This window comes from Solanum lycopersicum, chromosome 11, assembly GCF_036512215.1.
Source record: "Solanum lycopersicum chromosome 11, SLM_r2.1".
Taxonomy (NCBI): domain Eukaryota; kingdom Viridiplantae; phylum Streptophyta; class Magnoliopsida; order Solanales; family Solanaceae; genus Solanum; species Solanum lycopersicum.
Window position 1 is genome coordinate 55708656 of NC_090810.1, and position 21077 is coordinate 55729732.

The 21077-nt window shown below is 30.4% G+C and overlaps 1 protein-coding gene and 1 non-coding gene across 2 annotated transcripts; both read right to left on the reverse strand.

The window, feature by feature from the left end:
- Positions 1-11054: 11054 nt before the first annotated feature.
- Positions 11055-11155, reverse strand: MIR398a (microRNA MIR398a). Its single transcript, NR_161763.1, is given in 1 exon segment — positions 11055-11155. It is a non-coding gene; the product is annotated as a microRNA MIR398a (primary transcript).
- Positions 11156-17822: 6667 nt separating this feature from the next.
- LOC101255168 (heat stress transcription factor B-4b-like) lies at positions 17823-20174 on the reverse strand. Its single transcript, XM_004251301.5, has 2 exons — positions 19861-20174; positions 17823-18493 (listed from the first exon to the last, which is right to left on the reverse strand). Exons 1-2 carry the CDS (start codon positions 20104-20106, stop codon positions 17984-17986), a joined length of 756 nt encoding a protein of 251 aa, XP_004251349.4. The 5' UTR covers positions 20107-20174; the 3' UTR covers positions 17823-17983.
- Positions 20175-21077: the final 903 nt, after the last annotated feature.

Sequence of the window (21077 nt, forward strand, 5' to 3'; positions counted from 1 at the left end):
TGTGTTTTTTCTTGTACTCTTGCTATACTTTATTTTGAACGATGTTAATATACTATTTTGGATCATTTTCAGTCTAATAATTACAAAGTTTTTCAATGGAGGGACAAAGAAGAAGTGAATCCAAGATCAAATTTTATCCTTCCAAAATTGGTGAACAAAATCAATGAGTTGGAGCAAGAATTATGTATTAGACATGTACATATTGACAACTTGAGGAACTCTAATTTGTTATTGAAGAGGAGACTCAATAAAAGGTTAGATGGTGTAGGTTCAATAGGAAGATACTTTTGTGTATTTTGGTTTGTTTTGTTGCTATGTTCATCAACAACTAGTAGTTCAACATATTTCTCTTTGATTTGTATTGTTGTTATGTTTTAATGTATGTGTGTCATTTTGTGTCTATGATGTCAATTTAAGCTTGTATTAATATGCAACACTTTATTAACAACCAACAACATAGTCATCCATTCATACTTCAACATAGACAACCCAGCACAATATACACAATAATCATTTTAAAACACATCATCGTTCATTCATAAGGCCTCACATAAGGAAAAAAATTTATCAAAACAAAGTCATATTCATAAGGCCTCATATAAGGTAAAATTTACCAAATAAAGTCATATTCATAAAGCCTCACAAAAGGCATAATTTACCTAAATAATGTCATATTCAAAATCCCTCATATAAAGCAAAATTTACCAACAAACAAAATCCAAAATAGCAGGCCATTAATGTAATATTTATGGACTAACTTAAAGGTTCTTAAATACATCATCATCACTACAATTTTCATGGCATCTTTGACTGTGAAGAAGTGTCAATATGACTTGAACTGCTTCCCATTGTCTTCTTTCTTTGCTTATCTCTAAGCCCATAAAGCTTGCTTGTTGAGATTGATGTTTTACCATTCCATTTTAGCTTAGCTATATTACTTGGTGTATAACCAATGTCATCGATTACATCATATGATCTTGTTACTTTTGTTTGTCCAGTAGAGTAGATCTTAATACTTGGCATGCCAGACTAGAGTAAAATTAGGATTATATCAATATTTAAGTTGCTTAATTAAAAAAATTAGAATTATAATTCAATATTTAAGTTGCTAACATATATCAAAGACTCACATTCATGACTACGACTCTTGGTCTTTTCTCTGGAGATGTGTTTTTCCTGACCCTACTTCTTCCTCATTCAGTAGTTACAGCTATTAAAGATGATGCATGATAAGTAGGAGGAGCATAACAGGATGCAGGAAATCAGTAGGTGCACTCGGTAGGGGAGGTCTACTAGGTGCTACTGATGATTTTTTTTACTTCTTCTTCCCCTTTTTAGTGGAGGCTCGCCTTCTGATGGTGATGATGGATTTTTCAATGCATATAAGAGAAAAATTAATTCATAAATTAAGAAAAATTAAAACAAGTTCAAATATTACCTTTGGTTTGCCTCTTCCCCAGCCTGAACCTGTTGGTTTTGCCCTTAATGATGCAATAGGTATTGATGGTGCACTTTGTCTTGTTGATGATTCGACACCTTCTCTTTGAGGACACCCTCTCTTGTTATGGCCTCTAACATGGCATATACTGCATATCATTGCAAGTACAGTCCTAGGAAGCTTTCCAGATTTTTTGATTTCTCCAGCTTCTTTTCTTCTAGACTTAGATGTCCTACTAGGCATATTTGTGATTTTTGGTGGCTCAATAATGGTGTTTGTAGAAACTGGACACATAGTATGCCCCTTAACTGCCACAACATGTGCACATGGTATGCCCCTTAACTGCCACACCCTATAACTACAAGTTCTCCTAGCAATATCCACTTTGTGTTGACAAAGCCCTTCTTTCATTTCAAATCCAACAGCTCCATTAAACTCAATGATATAGTCTATAGACCTACTAATGTTCTCCTCTAAAACCTTCAGAGCTATTGGAGAAAAATTACACTTTAAAGTACTGGGGAACTCCCTTAAATTGATTATTCTTGTCATCATCTTCACTCTTATTTCTTCAAGCATAGTAATTATGATCTTGTGTCTAGCAGCCAAGATCTATGCATTAAAACACTCATATATGTTGTTTTCTACAGAGTTGCACTGTACTTTAGCAATGAAATAAACTTTGTACCAAAATTAATATTGTAGTACATTAAGTTATCCATCATTTTTCTGGACCTAACAACTTCATATCCTCTATATTGTTCCTTAATTGAGACTCAAATGTACTCTTAGCTATCTTCCTAAATTGTTGTCTTCTTTGAAGACCCCTCCAATCTTTAACCCAGTCAGCTAATATGTGCCTAGCTCACATTTTATGTTCACACTTAGATAATATATTTCTAATTGCTACATACATTCCCTGCAATAGATGATGATTAGGTCAAATTACATATATAAATTGAAAATTACAAAAGAAGTTCACATACCTTTTGCATATCTGTAATCAAGGTGAGACCTTCACCATATTCAAGTCTGTGATCATTCCTTATGCACTTGACAAACATGGTCCATGTGTGTTTGTTCTCATTTTCAACTACTGCCTAAGCAAGTTGGCCTTTACAAACACCTTTAAGAAAACAATCATCTAAGCATATGAACTTCCTACAATGTATCCATGTTTTCTTTAAACACCAAAAGCAGATGTAAAAATTCTAAAATATTGATTTGTCTTTTGCATCAGGTTTACTAACTTTTACAACACAATTGGTCTCTGGATCTGTCCTCAACAAATCATCCTTGTAGTCAAGTATTGTTCCAAATTCCACAATATGATCACTCATTATATCTTTCTACACTTCAGCTTTAGCTCTTCTCACAATAGTCTTGCCAACATAAAGTTTAAACTTTTTCCTAATCATCTTTTGTAACTTGAAGACTCTTATGGTTGCTCAGTTATTCTATCTCTAAAGACTTCAAATATATATATATATATATATATATATATATATATATATATATATATATAAAACTTTGCATTACACAAGTAATTTCTAGTATGCTTAGGATTGTAAGTTTTTATCATGACATTATTTGTTGTCTTGTCAAGACATCCATACAAAATCCATAGACAACCATCTTTGCATCTATTTCTTTGGTTCATTCACCCATTTCTCCACCTGAACCCTCCTTCTAACTGCATATTTAGTTATCGTTTATCTAAATTCTTTCACATCTTTAAACACATGCCCAATTGCCACACAACTTTCTTTGTAGTAGGATCATGAATGATTTTTTGAGTTTTTAAACTCCTCTTTCTTGAAAATTTTACCTTTCTTATCTACCAGATTCATGTTCATAATCATTATAACACTCATCTTCATCTAACTCAAAACTATACTCATCAGAACTTGCAAAGGCTCATTACCTCCAAACCTTCCTTCACGACTTACTTTACCTGTTTCAGTTTCATCAAAACCTAGATCTGGTCTAGACTTACTCTTTCACTTCTTTTCCTCCTTTGAGAACTTTTTTCAGCCCTCAACTCCCTAACCTCCTCATGTACATCACTACCATACTCTTCTTCATCATTATCTCCAACTAATTAAGCTTCAGCCTCAACATTATCCTCAGTTGAATAATCACAACCCTCTACTTCTTGTCTGAGAAATCAGGTCAAACAAGACCAACATATATATCATCATCAGTAGCACCATCTGCAGTAGCACCATTTGCAGTAGAAGTATTGAAAGGAGGTGTGATAGTGAAATGATCTGAGGTAGAAAAAATAGCAGCAGGGTCCTCACTGTTCAGATAGCCTTTACCTATCCCAAAGTTAAAGTTTCACTTTCACTAGATCTTTTATCAAAAGCTAAACCAGATTCTCCCATATCCACATGACTACCATTTTCTATTAACATGGGCCCCACAATTGCTTCATTAACCAAATAACTAACAAATACCTCTACTTCATCCCCATCTTCCAAGTAACACATCATGTCTAAAATATCCTTATCATTTTCAACATCTACCAAAATGCCACTGTTAGGTGCTTTAATACTAAAGGTGCAAGTTGTACTATATCCCAATTCTCTAATATAGTCATTCAACTCAAAATATGACATTTTATCTACATCAACATCGACAAATTTTGTAACTTTTTCACCATTATATATAGGTTCTCACTACTTGAATCTAACACCCCACTATAGTACCACCATAGAGTAATCAAAGTAAATCCACTCATCTCTTACCAGAAGACAATAAAAAAACAGAATAGTAATTATAGACAAACTCTAACCTGAGGACAGTCCAAAAAAATAAAATAATACTTAAAAATGAGCAGAATACAACACAGTAGCAAACGAACACTATACAAGACAGTACTTAGCTTCTCTATGAACATAAAGAAAACACAGCAGCAGACTAGCAGCTTCTCTATTAACATAATACTAAGAAGAACATTAATACAACACTCTGTGAACATAATACTAAGACGAACTAAATACAAAATCACGCAACTTAGACGAGAAAGGAAATTACCTATTCATGAAAAATGTGGTATAATATGGTGTAAATGAACACCTAACACTATAATCGTAAGCCGCATATAAGATTTCACACAATATTGATCTTAATTTCATGAACCAACAAAAATACCAGAAGATAAACAAAAAATTCGACATAAGGGATAAAGAGCTAACATGTTACGATATCAATTGATAAACTACGAAATAAAGTTGACAATACACAACAAAATCGTTCGATGATAGCAAAATCGATTGATGATCACCAAAAATGGAGAAGGAGATGATAGCAACATCGTTCTTTGTTCTTTTATGTTTTAGGATTTTTCTTTGTTCTTTTACTTTATAAGGGAAATGGGGGAAAAACAAGAAATGGGATATTCAAGTCGGGGGACCCAGCGCGTGGAATCACGCAGGACGAATTGTTTATGTGTTGAGTTCAGCACTTAGATGTGTTGAAAATAGAGAAATATAAAGTTTAAGGGGGTAACCCGTGAAGTTGGAGTGTGTAGTTGGATTTCGGGTTTAGGTTGGGGGGTTTTAGTCCATTTTATCTATAAATTATAAGGAAAATTGTGCGAGTTGACAAACTGTAACAAACCAGTTAGTCAGTTTGAGCAGTAGAATCATTTTTTATAAATACTTACTGGGTCGACGGACCACGCGACAGATCGTCATGGTCACGACGGACCGTCATGGACTCCGTCATCCTATACATGTGCAATTTCTTTTGCTGCTCTCTTCACTACCCTAGACGGCAAGTATGACGAACCGTCATAGGCACAACGGTCCGTCAAGCGTCTTCGTTCCAAAACACTTAAACTCATGGAATTTGGGTACTGGGATTACTTCTCTGAACTTCGTGACGAACCTGCAGGATGAACCGTCATAGATACGACGGACCTTCACAAGCTGCGCAACCCCACACCTGGTCGGACTTCCACTAAAATTTTAAATGGGTGTTTTGGACTATTCATAATTATAATTATGAAATTAGTGGGGTAATTTTAATAACTTATTTACTTGGTGGTTAAAGAAGATAATAGTGAAATAAATAGTGGGTTACTTTTATCATATATTTTTATAAAATTGATTATATGATAATTAGGGTAAAAGGAATCTGTAGAAGAAAAATAAAAAGAGCAGAGAGAGAACGAAGGGGAGAGCGTGAACGAGAGAAGAAAGCAAGCGACTTAGACTTCAGATTGAAAGGGTTCATAGGCACTGAGGAAGGCAAAGGCATTGGAGAGGTAACTTGCTTGATTTCGGTTCTTAAGTGGAGGTAGGTTATTGTTTATTTCTATGTGATAGATAAACTCTAAATAGCGATCGATATGTATTGAGTGATATTGTAAAGTCTCCTATATACTTGACTGTGTGGTTGTATGTTTTGATTTGTGGTTTGTGGTTGGCCTAAAATTATGAGAATGTTGAATTTCTAATCTTGAACCCTCTCTATTTAAAATGACGCCTTGAATAAAGAAGGCTTGATGAAATAAATAATGAGATAATTGGATCGGAGTGTCACGTTCCGACACGGTATTATGGGATCGGAGTGTCACGTTCCGACACGGTATTATTGGATCGGAGTGTCACGTTCCGACACGGTATTATTGGATCGGAGTGTCACGTTCCGAAACGGTATATGGGATCGGAGTGTCACGTTCCGACATGATAACATTAAAGGAAAGGAATCTTGAATTATCTTAATATACTCAAATTCAAAGAATCTATTTCCCAAATGAGTATGGTGTGGAGGCTTTAGTCCTCATAGGGGTGCTTGATGTTGTGATTGATGGTGTACCTATTATGGTGTTGTTGTCAATGATTCATGTGTTTGTTGCTTGCCACTTGTTAAATATTGTAGTTGATTTTATATTATTATTCGATATATATTGTTTTCTATTTTGAGTTGGCCGATGATACCTACTCAGTACGTGTTCCTTGTACTGACCCCTACTTGTATTTTCTTCTTTGTCATTTTGTGGAGTGCAGAAAGTGTGCCATCGACTTCGACTCGCCCTCAGCTCTAGCCAGTCTTCAGCACATCAGAGTTCGAGGTGAGCTATTATTCCTAGCTCGTGCTGGATTCTCTCCTTCACGTCTTGATGTCTTGAACTTCGGACATGGACCATCCTTTTACTTATTTTGCTTTCTTAAATACTCTTAGACTTTGTAATTTGAGGATAGATGTTCTTGATGTGATGACTTCCAGATTTTGGGGATAATAAGTGTTAAATTTTAGAAGCTTATTTACTTGGCTACATTAATAAGTTTTGGGTCTTCCGCATTATTTTTGTTAATTATAGTTGGACTATTAGTAAATGTTGGGGTTTAGATTTGTTGGTTCGCTCACCTAGTAGGCTAAGGGTGGGTGCCACTCACGACTCGTTTTGGGTCGTGATACAAACATTGTCACACCCCTTTTTCGCGCGCGGAGCGGTAAGGATTTTTTCAATTTAAGTGACCGTATTGATTAAGAATAATTACTTTTTTAGAGTCGCCACTTGGAATTGAGTTGTGGTGTTCCAAGTCACCCTTTTTTTTTTAAATTCCTAATCAAAAGGAAATGACTCTTTGTTTGGTCTACGAACCAGAAATTCAGAAAAGAAATTTTGTTGACCGAGGGGAAGGTATTAGACATCCCTCGAGTCCCGTGGTTCTAGCACGGTCGCTTTTATTGACTTATACTTCTTTTAACTATTTTTTGGATATATTTTATATGCTATAGTTTTGCTCATATTTTTATTGTTGAATTTTTATTAGTCTTAAACCGGATGCATAACTACATTCTTGATCTTGACGTTTAGAGACATAACTGTCTTCGTCGCATTTCACCTAATAATTGTCTATAAGTCTTATGTTAAATTGCAGGAAAATCAATATTTTATGGACAAGGTTCGTCACCACATCCTTGAATCATTCTTTTTTATGTATCAAGAAAAATGTGTAACCACACTCTTAATTGAAATCAATATTTTTAACATGCGTAAAACACATCTAATGTTATAAGACAAATATCAAATTATATTTTTATTTTTTTTATCTTAAAATTAATGGCAAAATTAGATATATGCATATTGTAATTTCTTATTAATCTAACCAAAAAAAGGTGATGTTTTTAATATTAAATAAAGTTGACTAAATAAACTATTAGAATAATTTTGTTGGAAATTTAGTTAATTTTGGTTGGACATGAGAGCTACTTTATTGATAACAACATATGGTACAAAGATGAAAAAAAAAATGTATATAGAATTATAAATAGAAAATATTGCAGTATTATTGTAGTAGAATCAAATACACATAAAATTTGAACAAACTTCATAACTTTGAACGAAAGTATTAGATAATCATGAAAATCAAATCATATAAAAAGTTAAATCGTACCTCTTGCAAAATTAATTCGCAAAAAGGAAGCAATCCTAATAAGGAACCTCGAAATCACGAAAGTAAACCTCAACCTCAACCTTAATATTTGTTTGTGAACGAATAAAAAATAAAAATAAAATAATACGAGAATGAATAAGGATATTATTGTACGTGTGAATAAGTATGGTGTTGACTAATGTGGATTTTGTATGTGTATGTTTGTGTGTGTTGTTGCATGTGTATGTTTCTGTTTTTTGCTCTTCTTCTTTTATGATTGTTTTTCAACCCCCCCCCCCCTTCCCTTTTTTGTTGGTGTAATATGTATAGTAATGTAAGTGTGTAGTAGTGTGTTGAGGTAGTGGAGGTTAAGGTGGGGTAGTAGTCAAGTTAAGGAAGGTTATTATTAATAATTAATATAAAATTATAATAATAAGAATATTAGCTAAAAATAAAAATAAATAATAATTGAATAGCTAATATAAAAATTATAATTAAGAAATATTAGTTTTTTATTAAATCAAGATTAAAATATATTTTTTTGTTTTCAAATCTTTAAAATAAATTTATTAAAATAAGACAAAATTAAAATATCTAACTTAAACATAAAAGAAATATTTAAGAAATAAAATATAGTGTAAAATTTTATGTTTGGTCAAAATTATGTGTCTACAAATATTACTAGTTTATTATTTAATGAAGGTATAATTTCATTTAATTATTGTGTGTAACTATATTTTAATATGTTTGCTATTAAATATGGGATCCATAGTTACACTATACTGAAACAAAAATGACAATTTCATATATAACAAGCATAAAAATTATATTTTTATGTAATAACTATAGTTTGCATAATTGTGCTTCATAAAAAACATAAATATGTATATTTTGTTGTACATATATAAAAGAAAACAATTGTACAATTCGTTTTTATTTCAGTATACATATACAAAAGATCAATTGTATAATATGTGTTTATATAAAGCGAAAAAGACAAAAGAAATCTGAATAAGGAAAGATCTTATTTGTATAATCATAAGTGTAAAGGACGAAAATATATGAATTTATATTTGTATATACCATTTTCTCTCACTTTATACAAACACAAATGCAATGTATACATTTGAGTTTGTATAAAGTGAGAGTGGCGAGCGAGATCTGGGAGAGGGGAACGAAAATATATGTATATATATAATTTTCTCTCACTTTATACAAACACAAACGCATTTTATACATGTGTGATTGTATATAAGCAAGAGAGATGAGAGAGGCTACAGGCGAGATTCACCCGGAAAGAGGCGAAAGAGCAACAATTTGCTATAGATACAAGTAAATCAAGCTATGTTTATATAATTTAATTTAAATTAATAATTTGTTATTATATACAATTTTCCCAACAAAAATAGTCTTTCTGGCTTTTGTATACTCATTTATACAAACATAATTTTATCTCTCCTCTCTTCATTATTCTCTCCTAAAATCACTCATACACATACAATTTGAATTTAAAATTTACTCTCTCCCTCCTAATCATGATTTTCCTATTGCAGATAACCGTTCAAAATTTTCTTGGGTTTAACACAACATTTTGAAATCAATGCAGAGTCTATTGCAAAATCTAGAGAAATGGAAGAGAAAAAATATATTCATGAGTTGAAATCTGAGAAAAAAATAATCTAATAGTATTGAAGCAAGTCATCAATAATGCTAATGCAAACGACATCAAAATAGTTGAATAGGAAAGCCAAAAAGAACAAAAAATCACAGATATTCGTATAAACCCTAAATGTATATAGTAATTTGTATATTTAGTAGTTATTATTTATACACATACAAAATTGTGATTTAATTCCATATATACATAACTATATTGAGGCGTATTTATATATTCGTATATTTAAGTCATATATTCATATAGATATACAATTTATAATTATATACAAATACAGATAGTTCTATATTTATAAAAATATTTGTATGCTTATACATATGCATATACTTGTATATAGTAATTAATTTGTATAAATATTGATGTTTGTATCGTAGTAGAACTCTTTTGGGTAAAATATTTTACTAAAAGATGATTAGTGTGAATCACAAGGTTCTGTAAATTTCTACTATCGTATGTAGCGTTCATGTACCAATTTGTTAAGAAAATAATATTTGTATAATTTATTTTTATTTTTTTTTAAAAAAGAAGAGACATACAAATCTAAGACTCCATAGCAAAACTAAACTATAGTCATGCAGCGTAATAAAATACACTATAGCTATGAAACATTATTTGCTTAAATGTGGTTTCATTAATGAAATTTACCCTAAAATATAAATATAGTATAATGTATTAATAAAATTCAATTTTTTCGTTAACAAAAATAAAATACTTAAAAATCAATAATTGAACTAAATTATTAAGAAAAACGAAAAAAATATAGAAATCCAAAAAACATGTTGACTTACAATTTTTTTATTTATTTTTAACTTTTGCAAACTAAAGTGTTTTTGTTCTCTTGAAGCAGCTTTATATATTATATATATTGCTTTTATCTCTGTAATTTTTCATTTTTGTTAGTTGTATTTTGCTTCCCAGAGTATACTTTATAGGAATTGTTAAATACTTATTAAAAGTAGCAAAATCAAAGGATTTTAAAATTTTATTTTAGTTAATATGGAGTTATAAATTTATAATAGAATTGTCACTTATACAATTTATTTGTGCTACTCACATAAAAATATGGAATAAATTCAATAATTATTGGACTTAAGCCCATATATAAGTCCACCTTAGTCCATAAAGGTCCTTTGCAAATTAACTAGCCCATATATTTGCTTTTCGAATTTACTTTTCGATATTCAAAACATTTTATTTGAAATCTCATCAGATATATATATATATACACATAATACAGAGGATGAAACGAAATAAATAGGCAAAAAATATTCATTAAAAATCAAGATCATCAATATCGACCTCTTATCAAATCGCAGTTACCTTTTGCTTTATTACTAAAATTGACATGAAGCTCACCTTTTAAAAACCTTAAAAATAAGTAGAGAAACGGTCAATCGAAATCAATAATATCATTAACAACCTTTTATTAAATCAAATGATGAAGAAAGAGTCAATATCGGCGATCTGAGAAACTTTGAAACAGAGACATAATTTATCAGAATCAACACAAGCAATAGTAACCTTTTATCAAATTGAATGATGAAGAATAGTCTATAGGGGCGACCTGAGAACATATGTGTCATATTTATAAACGGTAAATTGTTACAAACAAAATATGCACATACATATGTTCTCAAATCAACCCTATTGAACACATCCACATATTGTTTAACTCCCATCTTTTTATGTGAATTAATGAAGACATATATTTATATATATAAAGGGGATATAGATAGTTCTTTAAAAGGTGTACACATTGTACTACAATTAGTACTAGTACAATTTTAGGACAATATTTATTTTTCTTCATATGATGTCTTTGTCTATAAAGTACTACTACAAACTATTGTACTCACTTATTTGTACTACAAAAACAATTGTTATATATCAATCAAGTCACATTATTTGTTATACTCGATAATCTATTTTATTTACTAGATTTAATAAATCTCCTAATTGTAGACACACTTTATATGACCTGATAATTATTGTTTTAATATTGATTTATATATATATATATATATATATATATATATATATATATAAAATTTCTCTCCGTCTCAATTTATATGACATAGTTTGACTTGATATAAAGTTTATGATTTTAAATAAGTCATAAATATTTGTGAGATTATAAATAAGTCTCAATGTTTTGAACCACCACCACACACAAAAAAAAAAAAAAAATTAACCTTCAATGCTCAATTGTCTCTTAATGTTTATTTTTCTTTTATATTTATTGTTTTATTCATTTCTCTTTTTTGTCATTTTTTTCGTGTTCTTTATTTTTTTTCTATTTCTTTATTTTCTTTCATTTTTATTTATTTTTTTTACTTTTCTCTTTTTTTTCGTGGAGCTTAACTTGTTGTTTGGAAATCATTGTACTAATAATAAGTCTTAACTCTAAGCCAATAATTATAGAGTATAATCTCATAAACCAACATTCTTATCCATGTGGTGCAACTTATTCATTGGAAGTCCTTGAGCTAAATCTTGGCTCTAAGCAAGAGTCATAGTGTGTGCATATGATAAATCAAATATAATGTGGTAGTGTCAAATCTTATATATGAGACGTAACTTATTGTATTAAAATTGTTAGTCTAAATCTTGCCTCTAAAACCAGAGTTATAGAGCATCTAATAAGTTAAAGACATAATGTAATTAGTTATTTTAAATTCTTGATCTAAGTCTTGCCTTTAAGACAAAGAGTATAGAGTTAATTCAAGTTTTCTATTTTTCACAAACTTAATGTGTTACCCTCTTTCAAATATTTCTTTGCTTGGATGAAAGAAATTTCTTTTTTACTACAAAAAAAATTAAATATTGTCAACACATATGCGTATTTTGACATTCTTTTTATTGAATGAGAAATTATGGCTATAAAAAATTATTAATACCTAGCCTAGCTAAGGAATTGGTTTCCACAAACATCGACAACATAGATTTGCAAACTAACCAATGATTTTAATTAACTTTTGAAAATGAAAGAAACGAAATTAAGATAAAATATTACTTTCAATTTTTGAGATGACTAATTTAGAAATGGAGCCTCCAATAACATTTACTATTGTTGTTGGCATTTCTACCAAACATGGCAACTCCGATGATAAAGAATGGAAAAATTACGCGAAAAAATAAATATTATTATGAAACTATATGAAATTAGAAGAAGAAGAAAGTAGGGAGAAGAGAAAAGATTTCTTATTTCTCTTGAAGTATATTTAAGATTCATAGATCTTTCACAAATCTTATTTACAATGAAGGAAAACCCTTTATTTATAGGGAAAACCTTACTTGGTCCCCAAGTAGGACTCCTAACCATATACTCCACAATTATGTGCCTCGTTAAAACCTTACTAGATAAAACTCTGTGGGAAAAAAATCTAGTGAAGAAAAAAGAGTACACATATATAATAATACGCATTATGGATGTCTCATTAAGAACCTTACAAGGAAAACCTAGTGGGACAAAACCTTGTGAGGAAAAAAGAGTACATCGTGTATTAACTCCCCCTAGTGACAACATCAATTCAGAGACTAGAATCTTCGTTTTCCAAGCTTGTGCACCATCTTTTTGAAAGTTGTAGTTGGTAGAGACTTGGTGAATAAATCAACAATAATATTACTTGAACAGATCTCTTGCATGTTGATATCACCTTTCTTGGGAGCTTATGAGTGTAGAAAAACCTTGAAGAAATATGTTTTCTTCTATCTGCTTTTATAAATCTTCCCTTCAGGGTCAAAGATTTTCGCAAGTTCCTTACTTCAACTTCTTTAAGCAAATAATCTATTGCCAAGAGTTTCAATTCTAGTCATCAACTTGCATAATAATACTTGTATATGTTCTATGCATTTTGAATCTATTTAATCCTTATGAGGATGATAAACAAGTTTTCCAAAAACTTGTATATGCTTTAGATTTTGAACCCATTGGATATTTTCATATTAATTTTGTCAAGTAACAACATTCAATATTAGATGTATGACATCTTCTAGTGCCTAGATTGCAAGTCAAATAAGCTTTACGCTTACCAAGATGCATCATTCCACTTTTCACTTGATAATTATTTCTACACAAGCATGCTTTAATAGATGTAGAATTCATATTCTAATAATCTTTTACAATATTGCGCGTTATTGTATCAAAGATATCGTCAACGATATACCATTTAGTATCGATTCACAACACGACAAAACTTATTGAGATCTCATCACTTCATTATTTTTAGGTACCCCTCTCATGAGGTTTCATAAAGTGTTATGTCGTAGGCTCTCCAAGAGCACATTGTCTCCTTATTATGATCATTTTGATTCTTCGATCCTCTCCCTTTTTCAAAGATTATTTTATTTAGAATTGATTAGTCTATCATGCTTCATGCATGTCGTAGACTCAATCTTTAAGGGACATCCAATAGGAGTATTTACAACTTTTGTGTTGCTTCTAATCTCCCCCTTATGTTAGACAAACTAACATATATCTCAATATTTGGAGAATCTATCCTTACGCATCAATGTATATTCATTGATTATATACCATATATCAAAATAATCAGATGAAAAATATTTGGTCCCCGACCATAAATCAATTGAAAGAAAATTTGATAATAATTTATCGGTCTGATGCTTCGTGGATCCTCCTCCTCTTTCAAGGATTATTTTATTTAGAATTGATTAGTCTATTATGCTTCGTGTATGTCATAGACTTTATCCTTAAGGGACATTCAATAGGAGTATTTACAACTTTTGTGTTGCTTAGAATCTCCCCCTTATGTTAGACAAACTAACATATATCTCAATCTTTTGGAGAATTTATCCTTGTGCATCAATGTATATTCATTGATTATATACCACATATCAAAATAATCAGATGAAAAATATTTGGTCCCCGACCATAAATCAATTGAAAAAAAATTGATCATAATTTATCAGTCTGATGCGTACAATTACTTTTGTATGCAATATCGTATTTCATATCAACATATGAAGCTTTATTTTCATAAACAATGATTTTACTATTTGAGACATTTAGTGTCACATCATCTTGAGTATTTATCAATATTATCAAGATAAATTGTTTTGATTACATATTCTAAAATTGTATTATTAACTCAATTATTTTTGCACAAACAATTTTGTGAATGTCAATCTACATGTTGATAACAAAAACACATGTGATTATCTTATAGATGCATCTTTTTGTCATATCACATGATAGGTGAACGGGGTCATATTCACCTTTTATACTTTTCAGAATTTAGGGATTCAATCCCAACTTTAGTTGATCCAATCAACTTTATCACGAGAACAATCAACGTAAAGAATTCTTGAAAAATTTTCTAATTTTTAAATGTATGTGCATTACTCAGTATGCGCATCTTTGTGATGATCAAATTATTCATGCCAACTAATAAAATTAATTGTACTCGTAAACTCCAAATTTACTACATCATGTGCCTTTTGCTTTAGTAAATTTCTGATTTACTATTATATGAGTAAATTTCAGTTTTATTAATCCAAGAGTAATTATTTCTTCTCAATTACTTCATCCTTTAGGTGAGTTGTGATCACATCATTAAATGAACTAATCTGAAGAAAATTGTGCATGTAACATATTATTTGTGCCAACATTTTTGCAAACATCTGCCAGATAATAATAGGCACACATGAGACCATATATATAGAAGAAACATTTATTAAGACCATTAAATATCTAAACAATCCACTAGGTGGATGACTAGGTCCACAAATATCTGTATGCGTTCCTAGAACGTAAGGAATTCAATCTCGACTTTCATTTATGATGGTCTCACAATAACTTGCCTTGTTAACAAACAGTACAAGAAAATTCACGTCTAGCATGGTGACTTATCACCTCATTCACTCTAAAGAATGGATCTGTATTTTTATCATTTTATCAAAGGCTCTTATTCTTCATGAATGGAACTCAATTATCTAAGTACATCAAATTTTGATAACGTAGTACCTCATTCCATATTCATGTGCATCATTTAATCAATTGTCTTCTTTTAGACATTTATGCACTGCTACATTCACTTTGGTGAATGGATCTGCTTTAACGAGATATATTTCATGACTAATTTTATCAAAAACTCATTATTTTCCGTAGTCATCATAATATCATCAATATGGTGCATTGAGACTCAAACCCAACGTCTTATGCCATAAATCAATGAGGGACTTGAATCCAACATCTTTCATCACAAAGCATCAAGACTCCTGATATCTTACCCTCTCTGTGCGATTGGACGTAAATCCATCGTCTTATTCTTTTGGTGCGATAAAACTTAAATTTATCGTCTTACCCACAATGAGGCTCAAGCTCAAGCCTTTAAAATAATTGCAATTTTATCACTTTTGATGATCATTAATATGATCACACATTATAATTACACACATAATTGAGATTATTGATTTATTATAATCAACATTAGCAGTTAATAAATATAGCGTAATAGATCACATACCTCATATAAAGGTTAAAACATATCTTTCACTAAATTGTGCTTATTCAGTTATTGAAATAAATTAAGGAATTCTCTTCTTATCTGTTTAAATTAAACGTATAAAGCTTTAAATACTTACTACAAATGGTAACTCCAGATTTGTCACATAAATAATTATAACGTAAAGATAAATCATACCTTGAAGATATAAGAGCCTTATTGCATAACTTATGCAAGATCTCTTTTGCACTTTTTCCGTCTTCTTCATAATTCTTTAAGAATGCTGATAACGTGTTATGAAACTATATGAAATTAGAAGAAGAAGAAAGTAGGGAGAAGAGAAAAGACTTCTTATTTCTCTTGAAGTATATTTAGGATTCATAGATCTTTCACAAATCTTATTTACAATGAAGGAAAACCCTTTATTTATAGGGAAAACCTTACTTGGTCCCCAAGTAGGACTCCTAACCATATCCTACAAAGACTCCACATAATTAGACATTCACTATAACACAAATTGTTTATAACAAATATATACTAGTTAGTTAGCTAATATAGCAATAGTTTGAATAATTATGTGGCCCCAACTTAATTTTAGTTGTAATTACGTCACTTGTCTTTTTTTATACAGATACAAATTCAAATTATGCACATATATAGAATTATATGACATGTATACAAATACAATTAGTCTCTTCTCTTCCCTTTCTCGCTCTCCTCTCTCCTCTCTCTCCCAATCTCTCTCTTTACTATCCCAATTTCGCTTGCCAAGTATACAAATACAAATTTATATCAATTATATGTGTGTGTGTGTATATATATATACACACACACACACACAATTATATGATAGATATACATATACAATTCAAATCTTTCAACTCTCCGCCCTCTCTCGCTCACCTCTCTCATCCTTCTTCCAATCTCGCCTCACTCCTTAAACTTGCTCGCCAGATATACAAAAATACATATTTATACCAGTTACATATATACAATTATTTGACAGATTTACATATACAATTCGATATATATACATATACAATTCGTCTCTTGCTATTCAGTACGCTTTCTCACTCGCCTATTTCCTCCCTCTCCCAATCTCACTCACCTCTCTCCCCCCTCTAGCATGTAGCTACAAACTGTAATTAACAAACTATATCCATATAACATAATAAAGTTATTTTTGAGTGTTTATATGCGAAAATTCTCCGTAAAGAATTCATGAAGCCCAATTAATACTTTATTGCTCTAAAAGAACCTAAACAAAAGTTCGATTAGGACGCGTGCTGTAATCATATAATTTGTACCATATTTTGGGTAAACAAATTAGTCTCTCATAAACAAACCTATAAATTCTTTGTACCAATTGTCTTTATTTTGATATGGTCTTTAATTTATCCTTAAATATGACGGTCTTTATTTTTTACTCTATTGTTCAATTGATAAAAATATATATATTTATATATATGGATCAAAACACCCTTATCTATGACCTAATTTCACTAGGTATAACTATAGAGAACTTTTGCCTCGCTAGACATAAGTTTTGTAGGAATTAGGTACGGCGTATAAGTTGTGTACTATTTCTATTACCTAATTTCACTAGATATAAGCTAGCTTAGAAAATTTTAGTCTTACTCAAAATAAATCGTGTAGAATTATATAATATTTTTTATGACATAATTTGAGTTATAAAATTGAAACTTTGTCTCTATCGATATAAATACCTGATGTATGTCTTTTACGACATAACTTGTGAGTTTTGAAATGAAACGTTTGTGTCTATCAAACATAAGTTTCATAGATATATGTCTTTCCCTATATTTTTGTTTCCTAGAAAGTCAAAATTCATATTCACATTTAGTGTTAGGATATACACTCCTCATCAATTGATATACAACACCCCCTTTACATAATTAATTATCATGGTTTTAATTGTAGAAAGATATAAAAAGAACAAATTGATCTAAAGTTAATTAACACTATTATTGCTCCATTATGAAATGTTCACTAATCAACATTCTAATTCTTCTTGATCAATCCTTTCATGATACAATCTCTTCTTCCCACATAAACTTACTCCAAACAACTTTACCTTATCACTCTTTGGCTCTTCATGATCTTCATTATGTACTTGGCGATGATGATGATTCAGACCTCCATTAAGTAAAAACACACGGGATTTTTCCTCAACCGGTTTGACATGATTTTGAATGAAGTAGATAATGTCATTGTAGAGATTCTTCATACGTGTGAGTTCAGATAATAGTACAATGTTTCTTTTCCTTAGCCTTTCATTGTCTTGTGTGAGTGCTAAAAGAATATCATGATCAACAGTACTACTAGGGTTTTGTATTTCTTGGTGATAGATACTTCTTGTGATGTGTTCTTGGTAGGGTGTCAAATGATGTAATTGTTGAGGTGTGCTCCTTCTTCTTTGGATCTCACAAAGTAAGTGTTTTTGTCCTTTCTTGAAATGTTCATTTGCAAATTCCCATCTCTCTGGAACTATCTTCTTAAATCCCTGAAACAATATAAGAAATGAGATATAGAAATTCGATAGGCATAACACATAAACATACTTACAATGCTAATAATTATGTCCTCTAACTTTAGGTATATGCATAAGTAGACACTTAAGTTTAGATAAAGCTAAACAAGTAGCGTCCTACGTGATGTCTCACACAAATTACCACGTAGAATACATGTATCTACCTGTTCAACTTCGTACAACATTAAGTGTTTATATATGTATATCCAAAGTTGAAATGCATAAATGTCAGCTGAGACTAAATTGAATAGCTAGTGTATTATATCCTTTTGATATAAAGAACTTCTTTATAGAATCATATGGTGCTTTGGCTTATTGAATTAGTGAAATCCAACTAGAAGGTGTTTCTCTTACTTTTCCCCTTGATATTTGTAGGCCCAAGAAAATGATTTTGGAAAGCAAATCATTGTGCTTGGAGAAATTTTTTGTCACCATCATCATTATTACTAATATCTACTAGGTTTTGGTTGAACTCCACCAAAAAAAAATTTAAAAAAAAATAGAGAAATATTGTTATCTTCTTAACCATATAAAGTTTCCATAAACCAAAGAAAATGATTATGTTGTAAGAAAATATACCTCATCACCCAGGCATATAATGAAAAACTAGAAAATAAATATGTACATGATGTAGATGAGATATCCTTTCTTGGATATTCCCTTCTATTTATTTATTCATTCATTCATTATATGGAATATTCTTAACTGAATTTTTTAAATGGTCTAATTTTCACCTATTATTTGAAACAACAAAGCAAATTAAGTATGATAATTTCTAGCCTAAGATTCTCCTTTCAAGCAATACTAATTAAGCAATGTATTTCATTATCCTTAATGTATTTCAGTAAAAATCCAAACATGGGTTGTGTAAGAGTGATAATGTATTTATTTATCCTTAATCATAAGTTTCGAGTTCATGCAATTCTGGTACAAATCATTTTTGTTGGGAGGCACTTTATTGTCAATGTGCACGAATTTGAATTTAATTGAACCCCGTGTATAACAGACATCAAGTGAAAAAAACAAAACTAAAACTGACAAAGGGTTATGTTGGAGTTTCATTTCTTCTTCTTTAACCACAGGTGTCAAATTCATACACTGCTAGGTACAAAGTCATCTTTGTTAGAAAACACTCCAGCGTCAATGTTCGTAAATCTAGATTTAATTGAAACGTTGTGGATAATAGACACCGAGTGAAAAAATTTAAAAATAAAACTAAGTAGTAAAAGATAGAAAAAGAAAAGAAACTCTTAAAACATAACTTCATTCTTGGTAAGTTTGAGAGATCAAGAGACAAAAAAGAAAATAAAAGATAAGAGGGTATAGCATTATAGACTTACATAAGTATTGAGTTGCCTAACAAAGCTGGAGAAATTGTTGTGTTTAAAGTAGTTGGGAAGAAGATCTTTAGCAAACTCAGGAGGTCTCCATACAACAAAAGTGTTTTCATATTCACCCCATGAAACAATGTGATCACTACTTGGATCATCCACTAGTTGATATGTTTTTGTCAAGAAGGGTGCAACCATTGCCTTTTGCATTGTGAAAATCATCTCTTGATCACCATAAGTACTTGAAGAAGCCATTAAGGATTAACTATGTTGTTACTTGTTAAGTAGAAGGTTTTGTCTTTTAATTAAGGAAGAAAAATGAATGTCTCTCCTTTCCCTTCTTAGTTTGTGTGTGTATATATGTTGTTGTTTCATGTGCACATGTGTGTTCTTATGTGGATTTTTATTTTATTTTTTTGGTAAAGAAAAGATAAAGATATTATAACTTAATAACAGGAGCAGCTCTAGTAATTCGATGGCCTAAAGCCAAATTCAAAAGGAGGCCTTAAAATTTGAATATATATTTTTATAAGGTTTATTATAGTCAATAATTTAATCTTTCTTGAGACATAGTATTCATAATTTGTCAAACTTCTATTACTTCTTTACTCTTTTATATAAAAAAATTATTTTCTACAAATAATACTCGATATTATTTTTTTTTTAAAATGAGGCCCCTCAAATTCGGGGGCCTAAGGCAATTGCTTTTTTTGCAAAGTTGTAGAGCCCCTCTGCTTAATAAACGAAAATTTCATTCTCGATTCTACGAGAACTTTTATGAAAGTCTTTCATTTGCTTCTCTTCGATGAAAGTTTGATTTTCCCAGAATGTATCCTAAATTTTGGCCTAATTCTTCTGCTAATGATCGATTTAACCTCTGATAAAAAAGATATACCTTGATTATATCTCATCAATATAAGTTAATTCCGATTTGAATCACTTATGATTTATAGTTATTTACTGATTGTTAAGATTCAACCTCTGATAAAAAAAGATATACCTTTATTAATTCTAACCAATATGTATCTTTTTATATAAGACACAAGATCTTTGTAACTTGAATTTTTTCCTTTTTACTCATTTCTATTTTTTGTAACTTCAAGAAAAAAGCATATGAACTTGTCAATATAATTATATTTGTGTCTGTTTAGATTTGGTATATTATGAGATCCAAATCCAACCAATGAGTGAATTAACTATTTTAAAATACAGATATATAGTCCCTT